This window comes from Cervus canadensis, chromosome 6, assembly GCF_019320065.1.
Source record: "Cervus canadensis isolate Bull #8, Minnesota chromosome 6, ASM1932006v1, whole genome shotgun sequence".
Lineage (NCBI taxonomy): Eukaryota > Metazoa > Chordata > Mammalia > Artiodactyla > Cervidae > Cervus > Cervus canadensis.
Window position 1 is genome coordinate 65,699,120 of NC_057391.1, and position 23,638 is coordinate 65,722,757.

Here is a 23,638-nt window from a genome sequence, read left to right on the forward strand (position 1 = left end):
AAAGTGACCTGGGAATTGTCTGATGTCTGCAGAATTCCATCCTAATCAATCTTGTTCAACAAGCTCCTGTCCATCCATTATACAGTTCCTTTCAACAAGCCAATGTGACACTTCATTTCTGTTCTTTGTAGTTCACAAACCTCATTTGCTTAAAAAGATCTCTAAATACCAGCTAGCAGGAGAAAGTAATCCCCAGGTAGACATTTCAAGGAATAAACAAAATATCTAGTATTTCAAGCTGAAACCTGATTCAGATACTTTTCTTATAATCACCAAGTAAACACTACGTGAAAGAACAGGACTGACTACACATCTTAATTAGAGAGTAAGCTTTCATTTTACAGAGATCAAACTCAGATTATTCTCTCTGAATAGCCAGCTTCCCTAAGTGAGACTAAACAGAATTCAATGAAAAAAGAAAAAATTCCTTACACAAGTTTTCAGGCAAACACCTGCAGAATAAATAGTGAAGACCACTTTTAGTTAATGAGTAGAAATTTTCCATAACAGGTAAACCCATCCTCCACATCCTCCTATACTTATGTTTAGCATCAAACTACTTCTGTAAAACCAAATTATGATATTGAAAGGTCTAGCAGGAAATGCCGAATATAATATTAAGAACCTCCCGTGAAAACAAAGACATCCACATCTTCTTAATTGGCTCTGTTGCTGTAGCTACCTTAGACTTGCTGAGTCTTGGGAGTTTTGTGAATAAACACAATCAATATCAAGTCTGTTGCATAAGTGCTTGGTTCATTAATATGACAAATATAACAACTGCACCTCATGCATAAGAGTAAGTCAGGCTACCCTTAAATTTCTACTGTGTGTAAATGCTCTGATACTGTGAAATCTCACCTAGTTTTGAGTTTCTTCCAATAGATGCTACAGTGGGATTCTGCCGGCAAGTAAGGAGGAAGCGGGTCAGCAACTGACTCTGTAGGTGTTTAAACAAGACTCCTTGGAGCCCAGCAGTATCCCTTGTGATCAAGAAAATTCACAAAGGAGGGGAGACGTGCAAATTCTGGCCACACATTTTGCTCCCTACGGCAAAAATCCTTCCGAGTTTTTTGGATGGTCTTGTGAGCCACTCCCCCATTCCCTTAAGTTGCAAACTAAAACTTTCATAGAAAGCCTTTAAATCCTCTCCTCCACTGCAGCTCTACACTAAAATGAGGATCCAAGATCCTGGCCGATCCTTGGCATCAGCTTGGGAAGGCAAAGATTTCTCATCTTTGAGAACTCCAAACTCCTGTGGGTCCTATATTTTGAGCGCCTGGCAGATTTTCCGCCAGCCAGGCTCTACACGTTCGGAATGTACGCAAGTCTGGTTCTGTCAGTGACCCGGACGCACAGGAGACATCTGGGCACCTCCAGGTAGCACCTTACAATCATTCTGGAGTCTAACCCACAGGCCCTCTTTCCAATCAAGTGACCTTTCCAAGGACCATCCTCTTGCCGTGTCCTGGGGGACCGGTCAGGGTCTGAGCAAGGAGGTTCTGTGACATCCCTGCGCGAAACACTCAACTGTTTGTTCTCTGCAAAGTAACACACTTCGGTGACCACTGCAGCCCCCACTCGCTCCTCGGCTGCTGACCACTGACTGGCGTCAGGGACATTGCAATCAAAGCTTTCAAAGGAGCAGATCTGAGTCTTCGGGAACTTCTCTACCACCGCTGTGAGACTGAGAGGGGAGGGAGAGAAGAAAGAAAAGCCCACACAAAAGCAGCCAGCCCTGCAAGCTCCGGCAGCACAAAGGCCCGCTCGCTGGTGCGGAGCCGTGAGGCTGGGCTGAAGAGAGGAGTAAGGCTAGTCCTCGGAGGCCTGCGCGCCGCGCCCCACGCTCTCGGAGCTGCCCCCGCGCACCCCGAGCCGGGGCACAGCGTTCTGGCGGCGGCGCGGGGCGCACGCTTGGGGCGCCCCGGGCTGCCGAGCTCCTCCGACCGCACAGCTCCCAGGGCGGCCCCGTGCCGCCAGGGACTCCAGCTCCGTCTCAGCCGGCCGCCCCGTCTGCAGCCAGGGCCGCCCGAGTGGCGGAAGCCGAGCCCGTCCTCACCTGTGAACCTTCAGCAGAGCAGCGCGCAGAAGAGAGCGGCGGCGTCCGCGCTCGGCATCCCCGCGGCGGCCCCTGCAGCGGTGGCGGCTCCCTCCGCTGTCTGGGACGCCAGGGGGAGGGCGCTTCGCTTTGTTGCTTATTCATGAGGCCGCGACTAAGGCTGGGGATTGGGCGGCAAGAAGATGCGCCCGCCCCGGCTCGGCGGGCGCGGACAACCCGAGCAGTCGCCCGACGCCCCTCCGCGCCCACTTCCCCGCCTCCGCTCGGGCGGGTCTTACCCGCGTCCGGGCTCACGAGACCCCTTTGAGACACACAGCCTTTCCGCCTCTCTTCGCTGTCTGGGCTTTCGCGGCAGTTCTTCCTTATTCCCTCCAGAGAAGAGACCAGGCCAGTGTTTTCTCTAAAAGAGCCCGAATTTCTCTGGTCCTTGGTTGGGTCGAGGGGCGCAAGTCCGAGGCCGCAGGTTGTTCCTGGTGAAAACTACGGTTTTGGACTCTTAGCCGTGCCCTTAAGTAGGAACCGGTACAGTAGCCCCACACCAAGTGTTCCTTTCTCAGTCAGATGAGTAGTAATAAGTACGGTTTATTGAGCCTGTACTTCTGCCAGGCGCAATGCTAGGAGCTTCACTATTTGTAGTTGTTTAGTCGCTAAGTCGTGGCTGACTCTTTGTGACACCATGGACTGGAGACCACCAGGTTCCTCTGTCTCTGGAGTTCTCCAGGAGAGAATTCTCCTGGAGTGGGTTGCCATTTCCTTCTCCAGGGGATCTCCCCGACCCAGGGAACCAACCTGCGTCTCCTTCATTGGCAGGCAGATTCTTTTCCGCTGAGCCGCAAGGGAATCTGCTTTTATTAATAATCTCCTCAGTAACCCTAAAAGATAGATATTGGTAAACCCCACTTAACAAAGGAGGGAGCTGAGGCTGAAGGCTGTGAACTTGCCCAAGGTTTTATGGCTAACGTGGGCCCCGGGAATTCATGACTTACCTTCTTGAGTTCCTGAAGGACTCAATTTCCTTTACCTGATATTCCTAATATTGGATAGAAGGAGGTGTCAGAAATCCAAAAGCCATTCTAAAAGAACCCTCACAGCACTTTATGTTTGCAATCCACATGAATCATCTCTTCTACTTATTAACTCTCTGCTTTATAATAGCTTAGTTCGTTTTGTAGTTACTTGTAAACGTCCTGAAGTCAGAGCAAGGTCTTGCCCCTTTGACCTCCATATCTAACACTGCACAACTCTGCACTATCTTCCCTATTCCACCTCTCTTTAAAGTATTTTGTTTGTATTTCCGGAAAGGTAGTCAAAGAGTTCTTTAACGTGACTGAATTGAATCTGTAAGATCTGTTTTTGAAATGTATTCAGTGTCATACAATATAATATATTATCCTGTGTGACCAGGCCTTCTGCCTGGATTCAAGACCCACCGGGTGGATAAGCTACACATGCAGTCTGACCAGGAAGCGTTTTAACATTTTGTTTTTATGTAAGCTGTCTGAAATTCAGACCACATCTCATAAAAATAATGTTATATGGTGAGATTCTCAGCTGGACCACAAAATTGATTCTATTTACCCAAATGCAGTTAAATAATAGTACTAATAAAAAAAAAAAAAGAATCAATCAGGTGGACCAAAGAATCAAGGAGACTAGGAGAAGCAAGCAGGAGAAAGGGAATCCAGCTCCCCATGCAGGGAGAGCCAGCCGTACACACGAACTTGAAATATTCAGTTTCTCTGACATCTTCCTGGCTCCCTTTCTGCAACCCTCTCAAGCATCCTAGTGTTTTTCTAAAACACCTGTGATTTTCTTAAGTCCCTGCTGCAGAACTCTGCTTCCCAGGCTGCCTTGTTCTCAAAGTTTTCCATTCTCCAAAATTACCCTTCTCCCATAGTAGAATTCCTATTCACCTTTTCCTTGATACAAACTATTTCAGCTTACTTTACAGTGATTTTATTGGAACCCATTTATACTCCTCCTTTAGCCTCCCGTCAATGGTTTGTATTGCGTTAAACAACTCTGATGAATGCAATTTATCTCAACAGCTGCTGTGGGTACGTGGCAGTGATAATAAGATCCTTTCTTCCACTCCAGCACACACACAAACTATAAATCAGGGAAAGTTACATTCTAATCAGTAAATCCACATACAATGAATGTTGTTAGTCTTTTACTAATAAAGCAAGAAATTGTATGTGTACATTAAAAGAGTTTGGCAATACCCAAAACACCAATCAAGATAACAAGAAAAGAAGCTCAGGAAGACAGTTTTGGGGTTGCCAGACTTAGTAAATTAAAATAGAAGATCTCCAGTCTATATTTGGAACATACTTTTGCTAAAATGATTTGTTTATCCAAAATTCAAATTTAACTATTTTATCTGATCATCTTTGCTGTATTAGGCCATCACCTAGTTCTGATTGATAAAAACCTCTGTATCAGGATCTGGTCACATGAAGAACTGGATAACCAACCCCAAGAGCCAGAAGTGGACAATATCCATGTAAATACCACCCAGAAGTGAGTCTTTGCAATAAGGATCTGAGCATTGTGGTGTCCTTGGTAAGGTTATCAGTAAATTGAATAGAAATGCTCCACAGTACAGCACCTAATTTTCTTTACCAAGTACTCTATCTGACAGCTTGATCCCTCATGTATGTTGCCCATAAGGCACTGCTGAAATGAGTGTATGTGAGCTGGATTGTGTGTGTCTGTAACCAAGGTAACATCATCAAGGGAAGTACCACTTAAGGGCTCGCATTAAGGGCTCTTGAAAACCAGAAGCCAGACTTCCCCAAACTCTGCACCGCTGTTCGAAGAGGATGTTTTTTGTTTGTTTATTTTTGTTTTGTTTTCATTTGAAATTACACCAGCGACAACCATGTGAGGCAACAGAACAAGATGAAATGAAAGAGGCACATGAAAAAAAATTCTCCTTGGAAGGCTGAGTTTCCCTGGAATCTCCTCAAAATAGTTCCCTCAACTTTCTGCAAGTTCTTGTTTTTCAGTGATTTTCCCTTCCTTTATTTTTGACCCCTTTAAAATTCCTTCCTTGGATTTTGTTGTTCTTATAAGTCTCCCAAGGCAGCCAACAAAGAGATCCAGCCACAGAAGAAGGACAGGAGCTCCTAGAGTCACAGTCATTTGCATATTGGATATTTTCCTTCTCACTGTAGAAGACCGTCTTTTCTTCCTGGCCTTCCTAAGTGTTTATGAATACGAGTTTTGCAGCATCTTGCAGTGTTCTTCTCCCCAGGCCCTCCCTGACTCAAATTCTCTGTCAAGGGCTTTCTGTTTGCTTTTAATTTCTTAAGTTGAAATTCCTAGGAATAGACTTCCATATGCTAAGTATAATCAACTCACTCTGGGTATTCAATAAATACTTGATGGTTGTGGTGATGATGTAGTAAATAATGGTAATGATGTTAGAATAAGCTGTTGAAATTCTGATACATGTTTTCATTGCATTCAAAACCTTCAAACACTTGACAGGATCTATTTCAGTACTAAGGAGCTTAGATTTCTACCTTGTACTAAATTATGTGTTTAAAATGAAGTTTATTGGGAAGACAAGTCGGTAGAATAAATCCAATAAGATGATTTTCTTTAAGCAAAGTTTTGGAGCGGCAATTTTTTTTGAAGTATAGTTGATTTACAATGTTGTGTTGGTTCTGGTGTATAGCAAAGTGATTCAGTTTTACATATGTACATACTCATATTCTTTTCCACTATTGTTTATTGAAAGATATTCAATGTGTTATACAGTAAGACTTTGTTGTCTATTTTATATATAGTAGTTAGTATCTGCTAATCTCAAATTCCTAATTTATCCCTCTCCCACCCCCTTTTCCCTTTGGTGACCCTAAGTTTGTTTTCCATGTCTATGAGTCTGTTTCTGTAACAGCAAATTTTTGTACACTGTAGTTGCTTTTAACTGTCAACACAAAGTCCATAATATTTGCCTACCTTTATTGTTTAACTCTTATTATGTAAACACGCAGATGAATCCTCTTGTTTCTCTGCTTTCCCCTAAGAAACCTATTATAATTGTTGAAGCAGAGTATTATATGCTTTATAGTCCCTTCTTTTTAAAATCTGTTATTTTCTATATTCCCTTATTCAGGTTAGATTTCTTTACGCCTTGAACTTTCTGATTCTGTTCTAACAAGTGGAATTTTGACTGTTGCAAGATCAGAGAGGAAAGAGCTACTGATGTAGGTACAAAAGCAAAATGTTCACCAGTACAGCTCTTTAAAAAGAAACTTTTTAGATAAAGTCATTGGTGAAAACATTTATAAGAAATAAATCTTTCTTTTTTCAGCCATAAATAATGTCCTTGTGAGACTGTCAGTAAAAAAAAAATAAAAAATAAGAGATTTGAACATCAAAGATCTAATGTCTTCTGTGGAATATACCCTTTAATCCTAAGTGAGTTGATCCTCATGAATAACTCTATTCAAAAATGACATCTATAACTCTAGAAAAGATAAGAATTGCCTTTTACAATGTCAGACAAAGAGTTTTAGCTCCATCTTTTCTTTTTTTACATGCCTAATGATAGCTAAATCAATGACTTTAATAGATTCATTATATTAAATAATGAGCATGAGATATTTATTATTGACATAGGTGTGCATGTATATGTGCTATGTGCTTAGTCGCTCAGTCTTGTCCTACTCTTTGCCACCCCATGGACTGTAGCCCACCAAGCTCCTCTGTCCGTGGAGATTCTCCAGGCAAGAATACTGGAGTGAGTTGCCATGCCCTCCTCCAGGGGATCTTCCCAACCCAGAAGTGAACCCAAGTCTCCAGCACTGCAGGCGGATTCTTTACTGTCTGAGCCACTAGGGAAGCCGTGTAAGTGTACACACCTACTGCCTATGTTGCAAAGAAAAATCTACTCGCTTTTGCCTCTATCAAGGATAAAATTTTTTAAAATGGCTTTACTGGGAATGGCAAAACTCGGGTCCAAGGAACAACTCTCATCAAAGAAAGTTCTTAGAGATGGAAATAGATTAGCTAAAGAGGTTATATATTCTCTTTTGTTCTAGGTTTCTAAAAAAGGATAATTTTTATTTTGGCTGGGATGTGGGTTTCTGGTTAAACACCATTAGCTCACTCAACAAGGAAATTACAGGGATAGGTTTAAGTGTGGGAAAACTACCAAATATATTGACTATGGCTCACTGCATTGTTGTTCATTATCTGGTTTCCAACAAATGTTATCTCACATTTTAAACATGGGACTTGGGTATTAACATCAGACTCAGGATACATTATATCAGTCTGTAGCACACTGACAGCAAAAGCAGAGAACAGGATATGATGAAGGGGTTATCAGTACCATTACAATGAAGACATTCTTGAGACTCTTAATCAGAATAGTACCAACAATTTGAACATTTTGAACATTGATTTACTAAGGTTTAAATGTGTCATGGATGTAAGTGCAAAAAGAAAAAAAAAGATTTGCCTTCAGTATAGCACTTAACCTCCTGATAAATTCTTTGTCCATATACATTTTAGTTAATTCTTCTGGCTACCCTGTCTAAGAAATAGCATAATTGAGTCCAGGTTTCACAGTCATTAAGCAATGAGAAGCACATCATTTAATGTAGGCTATGCATTTATCTTGGCATTGAGTTTAGCTCTGTGGTTAATCAATCAGCATGTGTTTTTGTTTTGTGAAAAGAATGTGGTTCTTGTAAGGATATCTAAGGCAAACTTAACTTTCTTCACAGATGTTCGTTTAGCTGAGAGGAAAAAGTTATACACACAAAAACATTATGAATAATACATAATATAAAATTTCCTCATATGCTTCTTCAATAATCTAAGAGCGGCACTGATTTTTATTATCTTTTTTCATGATACCACTGCAGAGAGGAACTAGCTGGTAAAACCTATGTGGAAGCCTATGCAGAAAGGCCATGCCCTAATATAGTAAGTACATGTGCCATATAAAACCATCTTCCCCTCTCCCCCCTAAAATTGTAAATTTTGAATTAAGACAGTGTGTTTTATACAGTCTCATATCTCCCACAACACCTATGGCAGTGCCTTGCCTTAACACAGCAGCTGTTCAAAAAGTATTTGTTGACTATTTAATTATGGCCATAAGCCTATTACCAAAATAAGCACTGTAATGCTAATCATTTTACAACTGTGAAGCACAAACTAAAACTACTAACCGAAAAGGAAGTTTGACCAGCTTCAGAATGAAATATATTAATCCCAAGCAAATTAGGAAGATGTATCCCAATGGAGGGCTTCCCAGGTAGTGCTAGTGGTAAAGAATCAACCTGCCAATGTAGAGGATGTAAGAGATGCAGGTTTGCTCCCTGGGTCGGGAAGATCTGTTAGAGGAGGAAATGGCAGCCCACTCCAGTATTCTGGCCTGGAAAATTCCATGGACAGAGGAGCCTAGTGAGCTACAGTCCATGGGGACACAGAGTCACACAAATTACTGAGTGACTGGGCACACACATCACATTTCAATGGAGGTGGCTTTGAGACTCAGGATTTAATTATTTTTTATATCTTATAAGAAGGAATTATTCCTTGCTTGTATACGTTCTGTCTGAAACCAGGGGACTAGGCCAATTGATATATCAACTCACCTTCCTACACAAGTCTGCAATCCTTTTCACTGGTAAAGTTCACATTCATTTAAGGAGAAGCTGCATATGAAAACAAGATACAACCTGAGAATAAGATTTAAAAAAAGAAAAAACTGCTTCAAGCTGAATTCAGAACTCATATTCTATCCAGGCCCAAATGCCTTGAAATAGCTAGAGCAATAGGTTTTGTTTTTATTTGTTCTTTGTCATGACCTACAATATAAAACGGACATAAAAGATGCATTTTGCGGAATCAGTTCAAAGCAATTCCTCCGTAACTGGTGTATAAAAATAGCCAAAGGGAAAAAAATTTCCTTCAGAATCAGAGTGATTGAAAATATATTTCACACAGAAAAAATTATTTACTTTTGGATTGGTCTAAATCTAAAGTGTGAGGCATCACCACAAAAGAAGAAATAAATTGGTCCCCAAAAGATTCCTAGTAAGGATACGTAGGATGATCACTTGATGTTCTCCCTTTTCTCTTTTTGCTTTTAGGAGCTTTCTATGAGGGGTTTACAGGCCTAGTGACATGTCTTGCTTTCCTTCCATTTCTCTCTTTGTAAAAGGCATTTTAAGGCACTTATCATTGCCAACCAATGTTCATTTTATGACACTGTTCTCACCAGTCATCTTCCATGGACGAGCACTTTTCACTCAGATCATATTCTGCTTAGCTCATCAAAAACATAAGACTTCTTTTTTTTCCTGTCACACTTCATTTTTCCTGTAAATTCTATTTCTCTGATTTTTTTTTATCACACCTCTGCTTAATTCCTAGATTCCATACTGCTGCTTTTGTAATTTACTGTCTTCTCCAGTGTGTATATTATTCCTAGTTTTGAAGAGGCAAGTCTGGGCACTTTGGCCTGATCCTTTTTGATCTCATAGTCTTTTTTCTCATTTTCCCAAGATCAAATGATTATTTTCAAAGCAATAATATGGAAATCAATATTCTGTCCCATAATTCTGTGCAACTGGGACTGTAGAAATGTCACTGTCCCTGCCCCACATCTTCAAATGAATATTCTCAGGTCACAACAGTAAGTCTTCCCAAAGGGGAACTTCTGGAAACACAAGCTATTTCCTTGGCTCATATTTCCCCCTTTTTGTAGAATGCACCAGCCATGTATCCAAGAATATACTAGGGAGTAGAGAGGCATCCACCAAGAAGCCCACAGTGGTTGACAGCCATAAGATTAGAGACAAGCACAAAGGTACAGGTCAACATACTGACAAAAAATCCATGGCAGCTTGGGAGTAACTCTTCATTTCATTCATGGTGGAAACAGAAAACATCCTAGGATGCCTTCTTCCTGATAGATAGTTGCTATGGAGTCAGCAAATCCATAGTATTGGATTCTCTGCCAGTGGACTATACCATAGATCTCAGAGTGATCACATGGAAGGGATGTGTGATGACAGTAGCAGCAGAAGCAGCCATCACCTTTCAGACCATCTCCCCGATAACCTGGTCAAAGGAAGATCACACTTCTTTCTGTACACTTCCAGATCCTAATTCCTTAGCCTTGTCACACTCTTGGTAATGCTGTGAAACTTTACCATGGACCACAGTTCCAAGGACCTCTGAACACAGTCTTGGAGTTAAGCCTGTGAACAACCCATGCTTCCCAAGGATGCTTGCAATATGCTGAGCATAATAAATGAGACTAGGAAGCTGACAGACTTGCCACCCCAAAATATTTCGTCCTGTCGTTGGAGAAAGCAGCTTATACCCTACCTGGAGGAGCACCTTCATGTACATAAACTGCTGGGACGGTAAGACCAGGCCCAGGAGCACCTGACTGGCTGGGTCAGCCATGAGGGCACCCTCGGCCAGATGGACAGACAGAGCCACCAGAAAACCAAACCTGTCCCGAATCATGAACCAGGGCTGCCGGCTTCACTGCCCCGCCTCCCAGCCATTGTTAGAGTCTTGAATTCCAGTATGCTGCCATGTTTGAGGCAGCCTGAGGACAAGAGCCAGATTCCATGTGGTGCAATGCCCTGTTCACCCATGAGCAGTTGACAGACCCACTACTTTGCCCAAGACACAATCTCAGCAGCTGGCTTCACCTCCTCTACCTGGGAGGAGGAAATATGGCAGACAAGAGGGCATCAGAGGCAGATGATTTAATGAAAAAGATATGGGAGAAATAAAAACACTAGAATATAGAAACATTCTCCCCATCACAAAGAAAGAAACAAAGGCAAAGAGGACTACCGCCACCCTTTTCCTCCTTCTCCATTCCTTCTTCCAAGCCCAGGAGCTGGACTTCCGGCCACAGAAATGGAAGAAGGAGGCACTCGAGTTAGGGGATCGAGCAGGAACTCTGAGGTTGCTGCTTTCCTTCTTGTTGGCTTCTTTAGGAGCAACCTTGAGGGTAGACACTGAGGAGGTGCAGCTTAGGTCTGGGGTGATATGCCTGAGACCTGCCCTTTCTACAGGAAAGCTCAGTGGGGTTGGCCAACTGTGGAGTTTTCCTTTAAAACACACTGGGACAGTCACACTGGTTGTTAAAGCGTTTATCACTTGGTGAAAAGCCATGATCCCAAGCTGTTACTCCAAGCTCTCCCCTTAGCTTCAACTCCTCCACCACCTCCCCATCATCCCAGACTAAAAGGTGGGGGGCAGGTAATGCCTGGCACAGACAGGGGTCACTTCTGATTGGTTAGTATCATGCTCACACCATTTGAATTATTTGTAATAACTTCTCTGGTTAAAGCAGAACAGTGACATCTTTAGAGAGGGAATATGAGAAAGATCTTCTTCCTCCAAAAGCACATTTTCAGACTAAATAGTCCACAGTGGCATCTTTGTTTCAAAGTGGCTCTTCCTACTTTGGGTTCTGCCTGGGCCTTGTAGAAGGAAGTAGAACTTACTGCGTAATTTTTTAATTTAATTTTTAATTGAAGGATAATTGCTTTGCAGAATTTTGCTGTTTTCTGCCATACATCAACATGCATCAGCCATAGGTATACATATGTCCCCTCCCTCTTGAACCTCCCTCCCATCTCCCTCCCCATCCCACCCCTCTAGGTTGATTCAGAGACCCTGTTTGGATTCCCTGAGTCATAGGGCAAATTCCCATTGGCTATCTATTTTACATATGGTAATACCCATGATACTCTCTCCATACATCTCACCATCTCTTCCCCTCTCCCCCGTGCCCATAAGTGTGTTCTCTATGTCTGTTTGTCTGTTTCTCCATTGCTGCCCTGCAAATAAATTCATCGGTACCATCTTTCTAGATTCCATATATATGCGTTAGTATATGATATTTATCTTTGTTTTCTCTGACTTATTTCACTCTGTATAATAGGCTCTGGGTTCATCCACCTCATTAGAACTGTCTCAAATGTGTCCCTTTTTATGACTGAGTAGTATTCCATTGTGTATATGTACCACAGCTTCTTTATCCATTCATCTCTCGGTGGACATCTAGGTTGCTTCCATGTTCTAGCTATTGTAAATAGTGCTGCGATGAACACTGAGATACATGTGTCTTTTTTGATTTTTGTTTCCTCAGGGTATATGCCTAGGAGTGGGATTGCTGGGCCACATGGTGGTTTTATTCCTAGTTTTTTAAGGAATTTCCATACCATTTTCCATAGTGGCCATATCAGTTTAAATTCCCACCAATGCAAGACGGTTCCCTTTCCTCCACACCCTCTCCAGCATTTATTGTTTGTAGACTTTTTGATGATGGCCATTCTGACCAGTGAGAGGTGATATCTCTTTATAGTTTTGATCTGCATTTCTGTAATAATGAGAGATGTTGAGCATCTTTTCATGTGTTTGTTGGCCATCTGTATGTCTTCTTTGGAGAAATGTCTGTTTAGGTCTTTTCCCCACTTTTTGATGGGGTTGTTTGTTTTTCTGGTATTGACTTGTATAAGCTGCTTGTATATTTTGGAAATTAATCCTTTGTCAGTTGTTTCATTTGCTATTATCTTCTGCCATTCTAAGGGTTGTCTTTTCACCTTGCTTATAGTTTTCTTTGCTGTGCAAAAGCTTTTAAGTTTAATTAGGTCCCACTCATTTATTTTTGTTTTTATTTCCATTACTCTGGGGGGTGGGTCATAGAGGATTTGCTTTATGTCATCGAGTGTTCTGCCTGTGTTTTCCTCTAAGAGTTTTATAGTTTCTGGTTTTACATTTAGGTCTTTAACCCATTTGAGTTTATCTTTGTGTATGATGTTAGGAAGTGTTCTAATTTCTTTCTTTTACATGTAGCTGTCCAGTTTTCCCAGCACCACTTATTGAAGAGGTTGTCTTTGCCCCATTGAATATCCTTGCCTCCTTTGTCAGAAATAAAGTACCCATAGGTGCATGGGTTTATTTCTGGGCTTTCTGTCTTGTTCCATCAGTCTATATTTCTATTTTTGTGCCAGTACCATACTGTCTTAATGACTGTAGCTTTGTAGTATAATCTGAAGTCAAGAAGGTTGATTCCTCCAGCTCCATTCTTCTTTCTCAAGACTGCTTTGGCTATTCAGGATCTTTTGTGTTTCCATATGAATTGTGAAATTTTTTGTTTTAGCTCTGTGAAAAAAATGCCATTGGTAATTTGATAGGGATCTCACTGAATCTGTAGTTTTCATTTATTAGTATAGTCATTTTCACAATATTGATTTTCCTACCCAGGAACATGGAATATCTCTCCCATCTGTTTATGCCACCTTTGATTTCTTTAATTTCGTAATTTTCTGTATACAGTTTTGTAATTTTCTGTATACACTCCTTTTGTCTCTTAGGCAGGTTTATCCCTAGATATTTTATTATTTTTGTTGCAATAGTGAATGGAATTGATTCCTTTATTTCTCTTTCTAATTTTTCACTGTTAATATATAGGAATGCAAGTGATTTCTGTGTATTGATTTTGTATCCCATGACTTTGCTAAATTCACTGATTAGCTTTAGTAATTTTCTGATAGTATCTCTAGGGTTTTCTATGTATAATTTCATGTCATCTGCAAACAATGAGAGCTTTACTTCTTCTTTTCCAATCTGGATTCCTTTTATTTCCAAAACTATGTTGAATAATAGTGGTGAGAGTGGGCACCCTTGTCTTGCTTCTGATCTTAGAGGGAATGCTTTCAGTTTTTCACCACTGAGAATAATGTTTGCTGGGGGGTTATCATATATGGCCTTTACTAGGTTGAGGTAGATTCCTTCTATGCCCTTTTTTTTTGAAGAGTTTTAATCATAATTGGGTGCTGAATTTTGTCAAAAGGTTCTTCTGCATCTATTGAGGATATCATAGGGTTTTTATCTTTTCAATTTGTTAATATGGTGTATCACATTGATTGATTTGCATTTTTACAGAATCCTTGCATCCCTGGAATAAACCCAACTTGATCATGGTGTATGAGCTTTTTAATGTGTTGTTGAACTCTGTTTGCTAGAGTTTTGTTTAAGATTTTTGCATCTATGTTCATCAGTGATGTTGGCCTGTAGCTTTCTTTTTGTGTGTTGTCTTTGTCTGGTTTTGGTATTACGGTGATGGTGGCCTCATAGAATGAGTTTGGAAGTGTTCCTTCCTCTGCAATTTTTTTGTTTTGTTTTGTTTTGTTTTGTTTTAAATGGACAAGTTATTTAATTAGGTTCTTTGCAAGAAGTTCAGAATACTACTTTGTGAGGGTAAATTCCATTTGTGAGAGTAAACACAGAGCGGAGGTAGCCCTGGAGCTGAGGGACAGCTTTGATTCTTCGCAGAATTTGTGAGTCCACAGCTTTCTGATCAACCTTGCGCTGCTCTGTGATCTCGTATTTCTCTCTCTGTGTGTCGAAGATCTCACCCTCTTGGTGTCTCGGCTTACGCAGCTTCTTCGTCTTGAAGTAAGTGTCAGTGAGATGTTCTGGGATTTTCACACCACTGATATCAATTTCGGTGGAGGTGGCAATGACAAATTTCTGGTGTGTTCTACGCAGAGGAACTCGATTGAGGGGTAGAGGCCCAGTCACAAGTAGCAAGCCACTGCCCAGCTGCTTCAGGAAAATGACCCTCTTGCCTCTGTGGTGCCCCATGAGGATGATGAGAACGGTCCCAGGAGTGATGCTGGCGCGCAGCTTCCTCACATGCTTACTGAACGGTTTCTTGCCGTGACTCAACAGTTTCCGAGGCACATCTTCAGCAGGGTAATACCTAGGCATTTTGCGGAGTTTGACCACCCGGGTACCACCATTCTTGTCGCCACCAACTGGTTTTGTGACAGTAGCAAGAACCCGAACCTTCTTTTTCTTTTCGACCTTGGATTTAGCTGCTGAATACTTTCTCTTGTACAGGGCCTTTCTGGAGTACACGGCTGATCGGGAATATCTGCCAATTCCTCTGACCAGGACAGGGTTTCGGCTGCAGTGAGGCTTCCCCTTCTTAACTTCCTTCACCACTTTCACCTTTTTAGCCTTGTTGACAGCATCAGCCTTCTTGGCTTCAGGTTTTTTCTCCTTAGTATCTGGCTTCTCAGCCTTTTCACCCGCCATCGTAAACCCAAGAGAGAGAAATGAAGCGTCCGGGAGGCCTCTCAGTACGCCCGGAGCGTGTCTGACCCCTGCAGATGTCGACTTGATACCCTCTCAGCTAGGATGGCGAAGGATTGGGATCTTGAAACCTAGTCCTGCAAAGAGATACCGCCATTCTTACCTTGCAAGATGGGAAAGAGCTTTCCTCTGCAATTTTTTGAAAGAGTTTTAGAAGGATAGGCATTAGCTCTTCTCTAAATGTTTGCTATAATTCACCTGTGAAGTCATCTGGTCCTAGCCTTTTGTTTTTGGGGAGATTTTTAATCACAGTTTCAATTTCAGTGCTTGTAATTGGGTTGTTCATGATTGCTGCATGGATTACCTGGAGATTCTTGGCCTTCTAGCCTAAGAGAGCAAACAAGTGTTCTAGAACCTAAGTAGAAGTAATATTTAGGAACCAAGAGGTGCATTAAGCTTCAAATTAGGATAATAATAGTTTTGCTAGCCAAGGATTGTTGGATTAAATGAGATAGTGTGGAAAGTACTTAGCACAGTGTCCTTAGTACCCATTATATGTTCAATAAATACTATTATTTGAAACAGAGTGCAGACCCAGTTGATGAGCTATTGATTTTTAGATATAAAAGGAGGTGTTTCTTGAGTTGATGGCTAATGGATTTTCTTTTTCTTTTGAGGAACTTTCTGAGAGCAGAAGTAAGCCTATTGACATTCTGCTTTTTAAACTTCGAGTTTGATGGACAGAATTATTTTCTGGGCCTAGATCTTTAAAGTAATAAGTTTGATATAATTCTGTAGCATTTTCTTGGAATTTCACCAAAGAAATTTAATCAATAAAGTTATCAAATTTAACTAAGGAGTTTGGATTATGTCCACCAGGATCTTCTCATTAACATAAAGTTTTCCCCAAACAGAAATATTCTTTTTTTTTTTTCAGAAATATTTTTAAATAGGGAGAAAATATTGTTTAATTTGCTGAGATTATGCTATCATTTAAAATGATTTGGCATTTTATGAAAATGCGCTTAACTACAACAGTTACATTGGTTGTAGTTACATCGCTGAAAATAGGTTGGAACTGTAATAGTATCTGGCCTATTGCATGCATGCATGCTCAGTTGCTTTAATCATGTCTGACTCTCTGCGACCCTGTGGACTGTAACCCGCCAGGCTCCTCTGTCTATGGATTCTCCAGGCAAGAATACTGGAGTGGGTTGCCATGCCCGCTTCCAGGGGATCTTCGCAGCCCAGGGATCGAACCTGTGTCTCCTGTGTCTCCTGCACTACAGGCAGATTACTGGTGAGCCACCAGGGAAGCCCATCTGGCCTATTACAGACATTCAATATATTTATCTAATTTAGGGCTCTCAGAACACTTTATAGTTTTGGAGGTATGTCTCTGCTCCAAATTCCTTATTTATCACATGAGAGACTGAAACTGCACAAAGCTGCGTGATGCCTGGGAAAAGCCCATCCTGGCCTCTGGATCTGTAGTCTGGGACTCTTCCTGTCCTACACAGTCTGTCTTCAGTGACATGAACTTGTTTCAAAGTGTGAGAAACTTGTTTGTTAATCAAAGACTTAGCCTTACAGTGAAGCATCATCATCTGTGTTGACACACGTCTGAGCCTGGGCTCCTCTTCTTGCTCTGACTTGCCCACTTGTGGCACCTTTCTCCTTTGGCTATGGATGCATGTTCTTCCTCAGGACTCACCTGCAGCATCGCCTCCAGGAAACTGTCCCTGATTACCCAGGCTGGTCTGAGTGCCCTTCTTCAGGCCCCGTCACACCTGGACCCAGCTGTGTTGTAGCACTCAGGTTCAGTATAGCTACTTCTTAGGTACCCAGTCTCTGCATTGGTGTTGAGCGAAGCCTGCTACCTGAATCCAGCTTGCATCCTCCCCTTATGCTGCATCATGCCCCTGCCTGTATTCCCCCTAAGTTTGTACCACTCCCCAACCTGTATCCCTCTCAGCTTTTATCCTCCTAGCCTATATCCCTCCCAACCTCCACACCCTCAACATATTCCCCATCCAGCAATATGACTCTCCAACAAGTCCATATCCCCAACCCATATCCCTCCCAGCTTGCATCCTTTCCCATCCCAATGTACCCTAGTTTGCATCTTTCCCCACCAGACTGTATATTCCCACCTTAACCCTCCAGCCTCTATCACCTGTGAAAGGAAAAACTCTAAAACAGCTTCCAAGATTCCCGGCCTTTGATATGCACACACCTTCTCCTATGAATTCAATCCAAATAATTTAGGTGCTGCTGTGAAGGGATTTTGCAAATGTAATTGAGGTCCCAAATTGATATTAAAACAGAGAGATTATCTGGGTAGGCCTGATCTAATCATGTGCATGCATGCATGCTCAGTCATTTCTGACTGTTTTTCAAACCCATGGACTGTACACCACCAGATTCCGCTGTTCTTGGAATTTTCCAGACAAGAATATTGGAGTGGGTTGCCATTTCCTTCCCCAGTGGATCTTCCGGACCCAGGGATCAAACCTGTGTCTCTTGCATTGGCAGGGGGATTCTTTACCACTCAGCCACCTGGGAAGCCCCGATCTAATCACATGAACCCTTTAAATCTGGGTCTAGAGGTTGGAGACAGAGAAATGAGGGAGATGTGAAGCATGAGAAGGTACAGGGAGGGTGGCATGATGGCAAGGATTGACAGATGCCCTCTAGTTGCTAAGAGTGGCCTCTGCCAACAGCCTGCAAGAACAGAGGAGCCTCTGTTCTGTAACCACAAGGAACTGAATTCTTCCAACAGCTGTGTGAAACCTAGAAGAGGACCCTGAGCTCTAAAAAGGAATATAGCCCGGCTGACACCTTGATTTTAACCTTGTCATACCCTGAACGGAAAATTCAGCCACACCGTGCCTTGGACTTCTAATAAAAGGATGCTGTTTTAAGCCATTAAATTTGTGATAATTTGTTACACAACCGTAGAAAACTAACACAACCCCACTCAGCCTGTATCTCCCCAGTGTGTATCCCCCTCAGTCTACATCCTCCACCAGGATGTATCTCCCCAGCTGGAATCATTCTGCAGCCTATTTTGCCCCCCCACCCCCACCCCGCAACATCGTTTCCCCCGGCCTGTGTTCCTCCCAGCCTGTACTATTCCCCAGCATGAGTGTTCCCCACCCACATATACATATGTCTGTCACATGCAACGGCCTCATCAATGCAGACACACACATTCCAGTATCCCTAACACCAGCACCAACCCATATGCCCAACACAGCACCCTAAGTGACTCAGCCCAAGGAACACACTGGTCGAATCCACAGTCTACATTATCCCATTGTCTCCCCTCCAAGTCCAGTGAGCAGGGCTGGGCATCCCAGAAGGAAAACTGGTCTCTCTCCCCCTTTGCTCCCTTCAGCCTCAAGCCAATCATGAGCAGCCAGTCAGCCCTCCAGGTGGCCAAAGGCATTCCCTTTCCAAAGGAAATAAACTGGCCTCAAACCCACTGGCCAAAATCCTTTCCTCTCTCCTCTCTAAGGATCTGAAATCCCTTTCCTTCAGGAGTATTGCTGACATCCCTCCTTCCTCTGAATTCCCCACCTCTGTTCCAGGGCCAAGCCTTGTTTCCTCTTCTTTTGAACTTTTTTTCCCCCCACCAGTGCTATCCCACAATTTAAATTTGCAAGATAGTGCTTTCTCGGTCATGTATTCCTCCATATTATATCCTTGTACCTAAACTGGAATTCTCTCTGAGGTGTTTGGGATGAGTGGCATAAGGAGCTAATTATTGTTGTTGTTTAGTTGCCAAGTCTCGTCCGGCTCTTTTTGACCCCATGGACTATAGCCCCCCGGACTCCTCTGTCCATGGGATTTCCCAGGCAAGAATACTGAGTGGAATGTCATTTCCTTCTGCAGGGTATCTTCCCAGCCCAGGAATTGAACCAGCATTTTCCAGCATTGGCAAGATTCTTTACCAGTGAGCTACCTGGGAAACCCAAGTAGCTAATACCTACCCTCAAAAAGCAAACATTAGGTGAAGAAGATGGAATATCAGACTAGAAGGATAAATAATTTTAAATATAATAACCCTATGAGGTATACTTATTACCTTTATTTCACAGGCAAGGAAATTGAGGCTCAAAGAGGTTAAGTAAGTTGTCAAAGGTCACACAGCAAGCAAGCAGCAGAACTGAGATACCAACTCAGGCAGTCTGGCTCCAGAGTCCATCCTCTTGTCTGCTCCACTGAACACTTACTATATGTCAGGATCACTGTGCTATGTAGAGTATGTGTATGATCTACGTGACAAAGGAGAAGGAGAGAAAGCAGAGACAACTGTGTGCTGAAGTGATAGGGAAATTCCCCACAGAGAAGTGCGGCTTGAGCTAGCATGACAGGAAACAGGACTCAAGGTCACCAGGGTAGGGTGTTCAAGTCGGGGGAATGGGACCAGCTAGGCCTAGGAGTGAGAACATATGTTTTCTGGTACCTTAATTTGCATAGGAGAGTCATAGGAAATAAAGCTGAAAACCAGATTGCTTAAATAAAGAAATAAAGCTGGAGACCAGTCTTAACTACTGCACCACTAAGGAAGTCCTCTGTGTCATATTCTTATTCCCTGCTCCCCGCCAAAAAAGTTAAAATAATGTGTTACATTAAATGTCATCAGAAAAATGCTTGCATGTGTGCTAAGTCAATTCAGTCATGTCTGACTCATTGCAACCCTATGGAATGTAGCCTGCCAGGCTCCTCTGTTCGTGGGATTCTCCAGGCAAGAATACTGGAATCGGTTGCCATGCCCACCTCCCAGGGATCTTCCCAACCCAGGGATCAAACCCACATCTCTTATGTTTCCTGCATTGGCAGGCAGGTTCTTCACCACTAGTGCCACCTGGAAAACCCCCATCAGCAATATCCCTTTTAGCAAACTCTCAAAACATAGGAAGAGGCCCATAGCTGTTAGTTCCCTTTATGTTTCCTCAGTGGGCAGCAAGAAGGAAGCAGTGGAGGTAATAGGATTTTCCATCAGGCATCTGGGGTGGTCCCAGGACCAGGGACACCAAGAGAAGGCAAGGCCTGGAGAATAAGGCTAGGGCAGGGTCCCAGGGTGCCAGGGATACGCCTTCACAGCTGGCAAACAGCTTGCTGGGATCAGCCTGCAGGGCTTGTTCACAGATGTTCACAGGAAGGTGAATGGAGTCAGAAGTGGGCCCCAACGGAGGTCCCAAACACGTGGAGATGACATGGAAAATGAAGGGAGTTTAAACAGGAAGTATATGTATAGAGGGAGGGAATGGGAATGAGGAGGGATTGGGGAAGAGAGTGGGGTTTATAAAGTGCTGAAGGCAAGTGCTTTCAATTAAAAAAAAGAAAAAAGAGCCAAAATAGGAAAATCTTGTCCTGGGACCAAGATTCAGGGACAGTGTCCCCTGAGGAAACCGGTGAGAAAAGGACCAGGGTTTGGTGACAAAACAAAGACCCAGTTATCAAAACTGGGATAGAAAATGGGAGCAAGGCTGGAGCTGGGTGACAAGATCAGAGCAGGAGGAACAGCTATGACCCGATGCTGAGTCACTGTGACCTGATGCTGAGTCAGTGGAAGACAGACCTGATTGGACCCAGGCTTGAGGGCACAGATGGAAGTCCGGAGCCCTCGCTGTGAGCTGGGACGGACTGTGAGAGCAGGAACCTGAGTCTGGTACTGAAAGGGCAAACATTCGATGGAATCTTGCAGGCAGGTTCTCCCAGGCAATAGCAGATGACAAATTCTTTTCACCGTTTTTGCCTCTCACTCATCTGGGGGGAGCCTGTTAAAAATGCTAGTGGCCAGCTCTCCTCAGACTTAACGAATTAGAATCTTTATTGGTAGGGACAACTCATCTGGATCAGGGGAATCTGATGCACACTAACATTGGAAACTGAGAGGTTCAGATTCTAGATTTCAGAAGGATATATTCACACTGTTGAGCAACTATTGCCACCATCCATCTTTAGAACCCTTTTCATCTTGCAAATCTGAAACTCTATACCCATTAAACAGTAATAATATGACCAATTAATCTTTGACAAAGGCAGCAAGCCTATTCAATAGGGAAAGGATCATCTCTTCAATAAACAGTTCTGGGTCAGCTGGATTTCTACATGCAAAAGAATGAGGTTGAACCACCCTACCTCATACCATATATAAAAATTAATGAAAAATGGATCAATAACCCAAATATAAGGGAAAACCTATAAAACTTAGAAGAAAATAGAGTAAACCTTGATGACTCACCGTCTAAAGAAAGTAACTTGCCTCTAATAACCACATGCAGTTCAGACTGAGGTAGGTTCACATATATTCTTTTTTTTTTTTCATATATTCTTTTTGATGTGGCAAAATATATACAAGATAAAACATACCATTTTAACTATTTTTTAAGTGTAAAATTCAATGATATCAAATTATGTTGTGCAACCGTCACCACCATTTATTTTCTTTTTCATCACTGCTAACAGAAATTCTGTACCCTTTAAGCAATGATTCTCTATTTCACCTGCCCCCAACTCAACTCTGGTAACCTCTAATCCACTTTCTGCCTCCACAGTTTTGCCTATTCTAGATATTTCATGTAAATGGAATCATACAGTATTTGTGTCTGGCTTCTTTTGCTTGGCAAAAGAAGAATGTTTTCAAGGTCCATCTGACTTGTAACATATATCAGAACTTCATTTCTTTCTATGGCTGAACAATATCCCATTGGAGGTGTATCACATTTTATTTACCCATTCATCTGTTTATGGGCCCTTGGGTTCTTTCCACTTTTTGGCTATTGTGCATAATTCTTCAATAAACATTGGCATGTAGGTATCTGAATGAATGACTCTTTTCAGTAGTTTGAGTATATCCCGCAGTGTGGAATTGCTGGGTTATATGGTAATATGCCAGGTTATATGTGTTTAATTTTTTGTTGTTATTCAATCATTCAGTCATGTCTGACTCTGCAACCCCACAGACTGCAGCACGCCAGGTTTCCCTGTCCTTCACCATCTCCCAGAGCATGCTCAAACTTACGTCCATTGGGTTGGTGATAACTTTTTAGGGAACTGCTAAACTATTTTCCACAGAGGCTACACCATTTTACATTTCCATCAGCAATGTACTATGGTTCCACTTTCTCTACATCTTAAACAACATTTGTTTTCTAGTTTTTAAATTATAATTATCTTAATAGATGTGAAGTTGTACCTCTTTGTAGTTTTAATTTGCATTTCTGCAGTGACTAATGATGTTGACATCTTTTCATGTGTTTACTAGCTACTTGTATACCTTCTCAGGGGAAATATCTATTTAACTCCTTTGCCCATTTTTAAATTGGGTTGTTTGTCATTTTGTCGTTGAGTTGTAGGAGTTGTTTACATACTCTGTATTTTAAACCCTTATGAGATATATGATTTGCAAATTATGATTTGCAAATTTCTCAAATTATGTAGGTTGTCTTTCACTTTCTTGATGCCTGTTGATGGACAAGAATTGTCAATGTTAATGATGTCCAGTGTATCTATTTTTTTAACTGTTGCTTATGTTTTTGGTGTCAAATTAAGAATTCAGTGCCATATCCAAAGTCATCAAGGTTTACTCTGTTTTCTTCTAAGTTTTATAGGTTTTCCCTTATATTTAGGTTATTGATCCATTTTTCATTAATTTTTATATATGGTATGAGGTAGGGTGGTTCAACCTCACTCTTTTGCATGTAGAAATCCAGCTGACCCAGAACTGTTTATTGAAGAGACGATCCTTTCCCTATTGAATAGGCTTGCTGCTTTTGTCAAAGATTGATTGGTCATATTATTACTGTTTAATGGGTATAGAGTTTCAGATTTGCAAGATGAAAAGGGTTCTAAAGATGGATGGTGGCAATAGTTCCTCAACAATGTGAGTATACTCATTGTCATTAAACTGAATACTTAAATATGGTTAAGATAGATTTTATATTACATGTATTTTACCACAGTTTTTAAAAATAGACCATAGATGAATGGGTTTATTTCTGAATTCTTAATTCTGTCCCACTAGTCTATATGTCCATGGGGTCGCAAAGAGTCGGACACAACTAAGCGACTGAACTGACTGACTGACTGAGTCTATATGTCCATCCTTATGCCAACAGCACACTATTTTGATTACTGTCGCTTTTAATAAGCTTTGAAATTGGAACGTGTGATTACTACAATTGTGTTCTTTTTCAGAATTGTTTTGGCCTTTTGGGTCCCTTGCAATTGCATATGAATGTAAGGACCATCTCTTCCATTTCTGCAAACATTTTTGGAATGTTGATAGGGATTGTGTTGAATCTGTAAATAGGGGTATTACCATCTTAACAATATTAAGTTTTCTAATCCATGAATACAGTACGTCTTTCCGTTTATTTCAGTCTTCTTTCTTTCAGAAATGTCTTGTAATTTTCAGCTTGGGTAGGTTCTTAAACTATAATGTTTTTCTTCCCTTGC

The 23,638-nt window shown here is 41.9% G+C and overlaps 2 protein-coding genes and 1 pseudogene across 6 annotated transcripts in view; all 3 read right to left on the reverse strand.

Moving 5' to 3' along the window:
- Nucleotides 1-2,181, reverse strand: part of ARMH4 (armadillo like helical domain containing 4) — a 132,418-nt gene extending 130,237 nt beyond the window's left edge. For all 4 annotated transcript variants that reach the window (XM_043472188.1, XM_043472187.1, XM_043472186.1 and 1 more), the window contains exon 1: nt 2,060-2,181. The gene's annotated coding sequence lies outside the window, so the exon portion shown is untranslated. The remainder of the gene's footprint in view (nt 1-2,059) is intronic.
- A 7,517-nt stretch (nt 2,182-9,698) lies between these two features.
- LOC122444347 lies at nt 9,699-10,504 on the reverse strand (annotated as a pseudogene).
- Nucleotides 10,505-11,512: 1,008 nt separating this feature from the next.
- Nucleotides 11,513-15,330, reverse strand: LOC122444146 (60S ribosomal protein L6-like). 2 transcript variants are annotated; one of them, XM_043472952.1, is made up of 2 exons: nt 14,318-15,330; nt 11,513-11,522 (listed from the first exon to the last, which is right to left on the reverse strand). In XM_043472952.1, exons 1-2 carry the CDS (start codon nt 15,167-15,169, stop codon nt 11,520-11,522), a joined length of 855 nt encoding a protein of 284 aa, XP_043328887.1. In that variant the 5' UTR covers nt 15,170-15,330; the 3' UTR covers nt 11,513-11,519. The 2 variants fall into 2 exon arrangements, with proteins under 2 accessions (XP_043328887.1, XP_043328885.1); XM_043472950.1 differs by lacking the exon at nt 11,513-11,522 and having other exon boundaries at nt 14,263-15,330.
- Between the last annotated feature and the right edge of the window lie 8,308 nt (nt 15,331-23,638).

What these genes read in the sequence shown, in the direction of transcription:
- LOC122444146 (XM_043472950.1), bottom strand. Translation starts at nt 15,169, where the DNA reads ATGGCGGGTGAAAAGGCTGAGAAGCCAGATACTAAGGAGAAAAAACCT.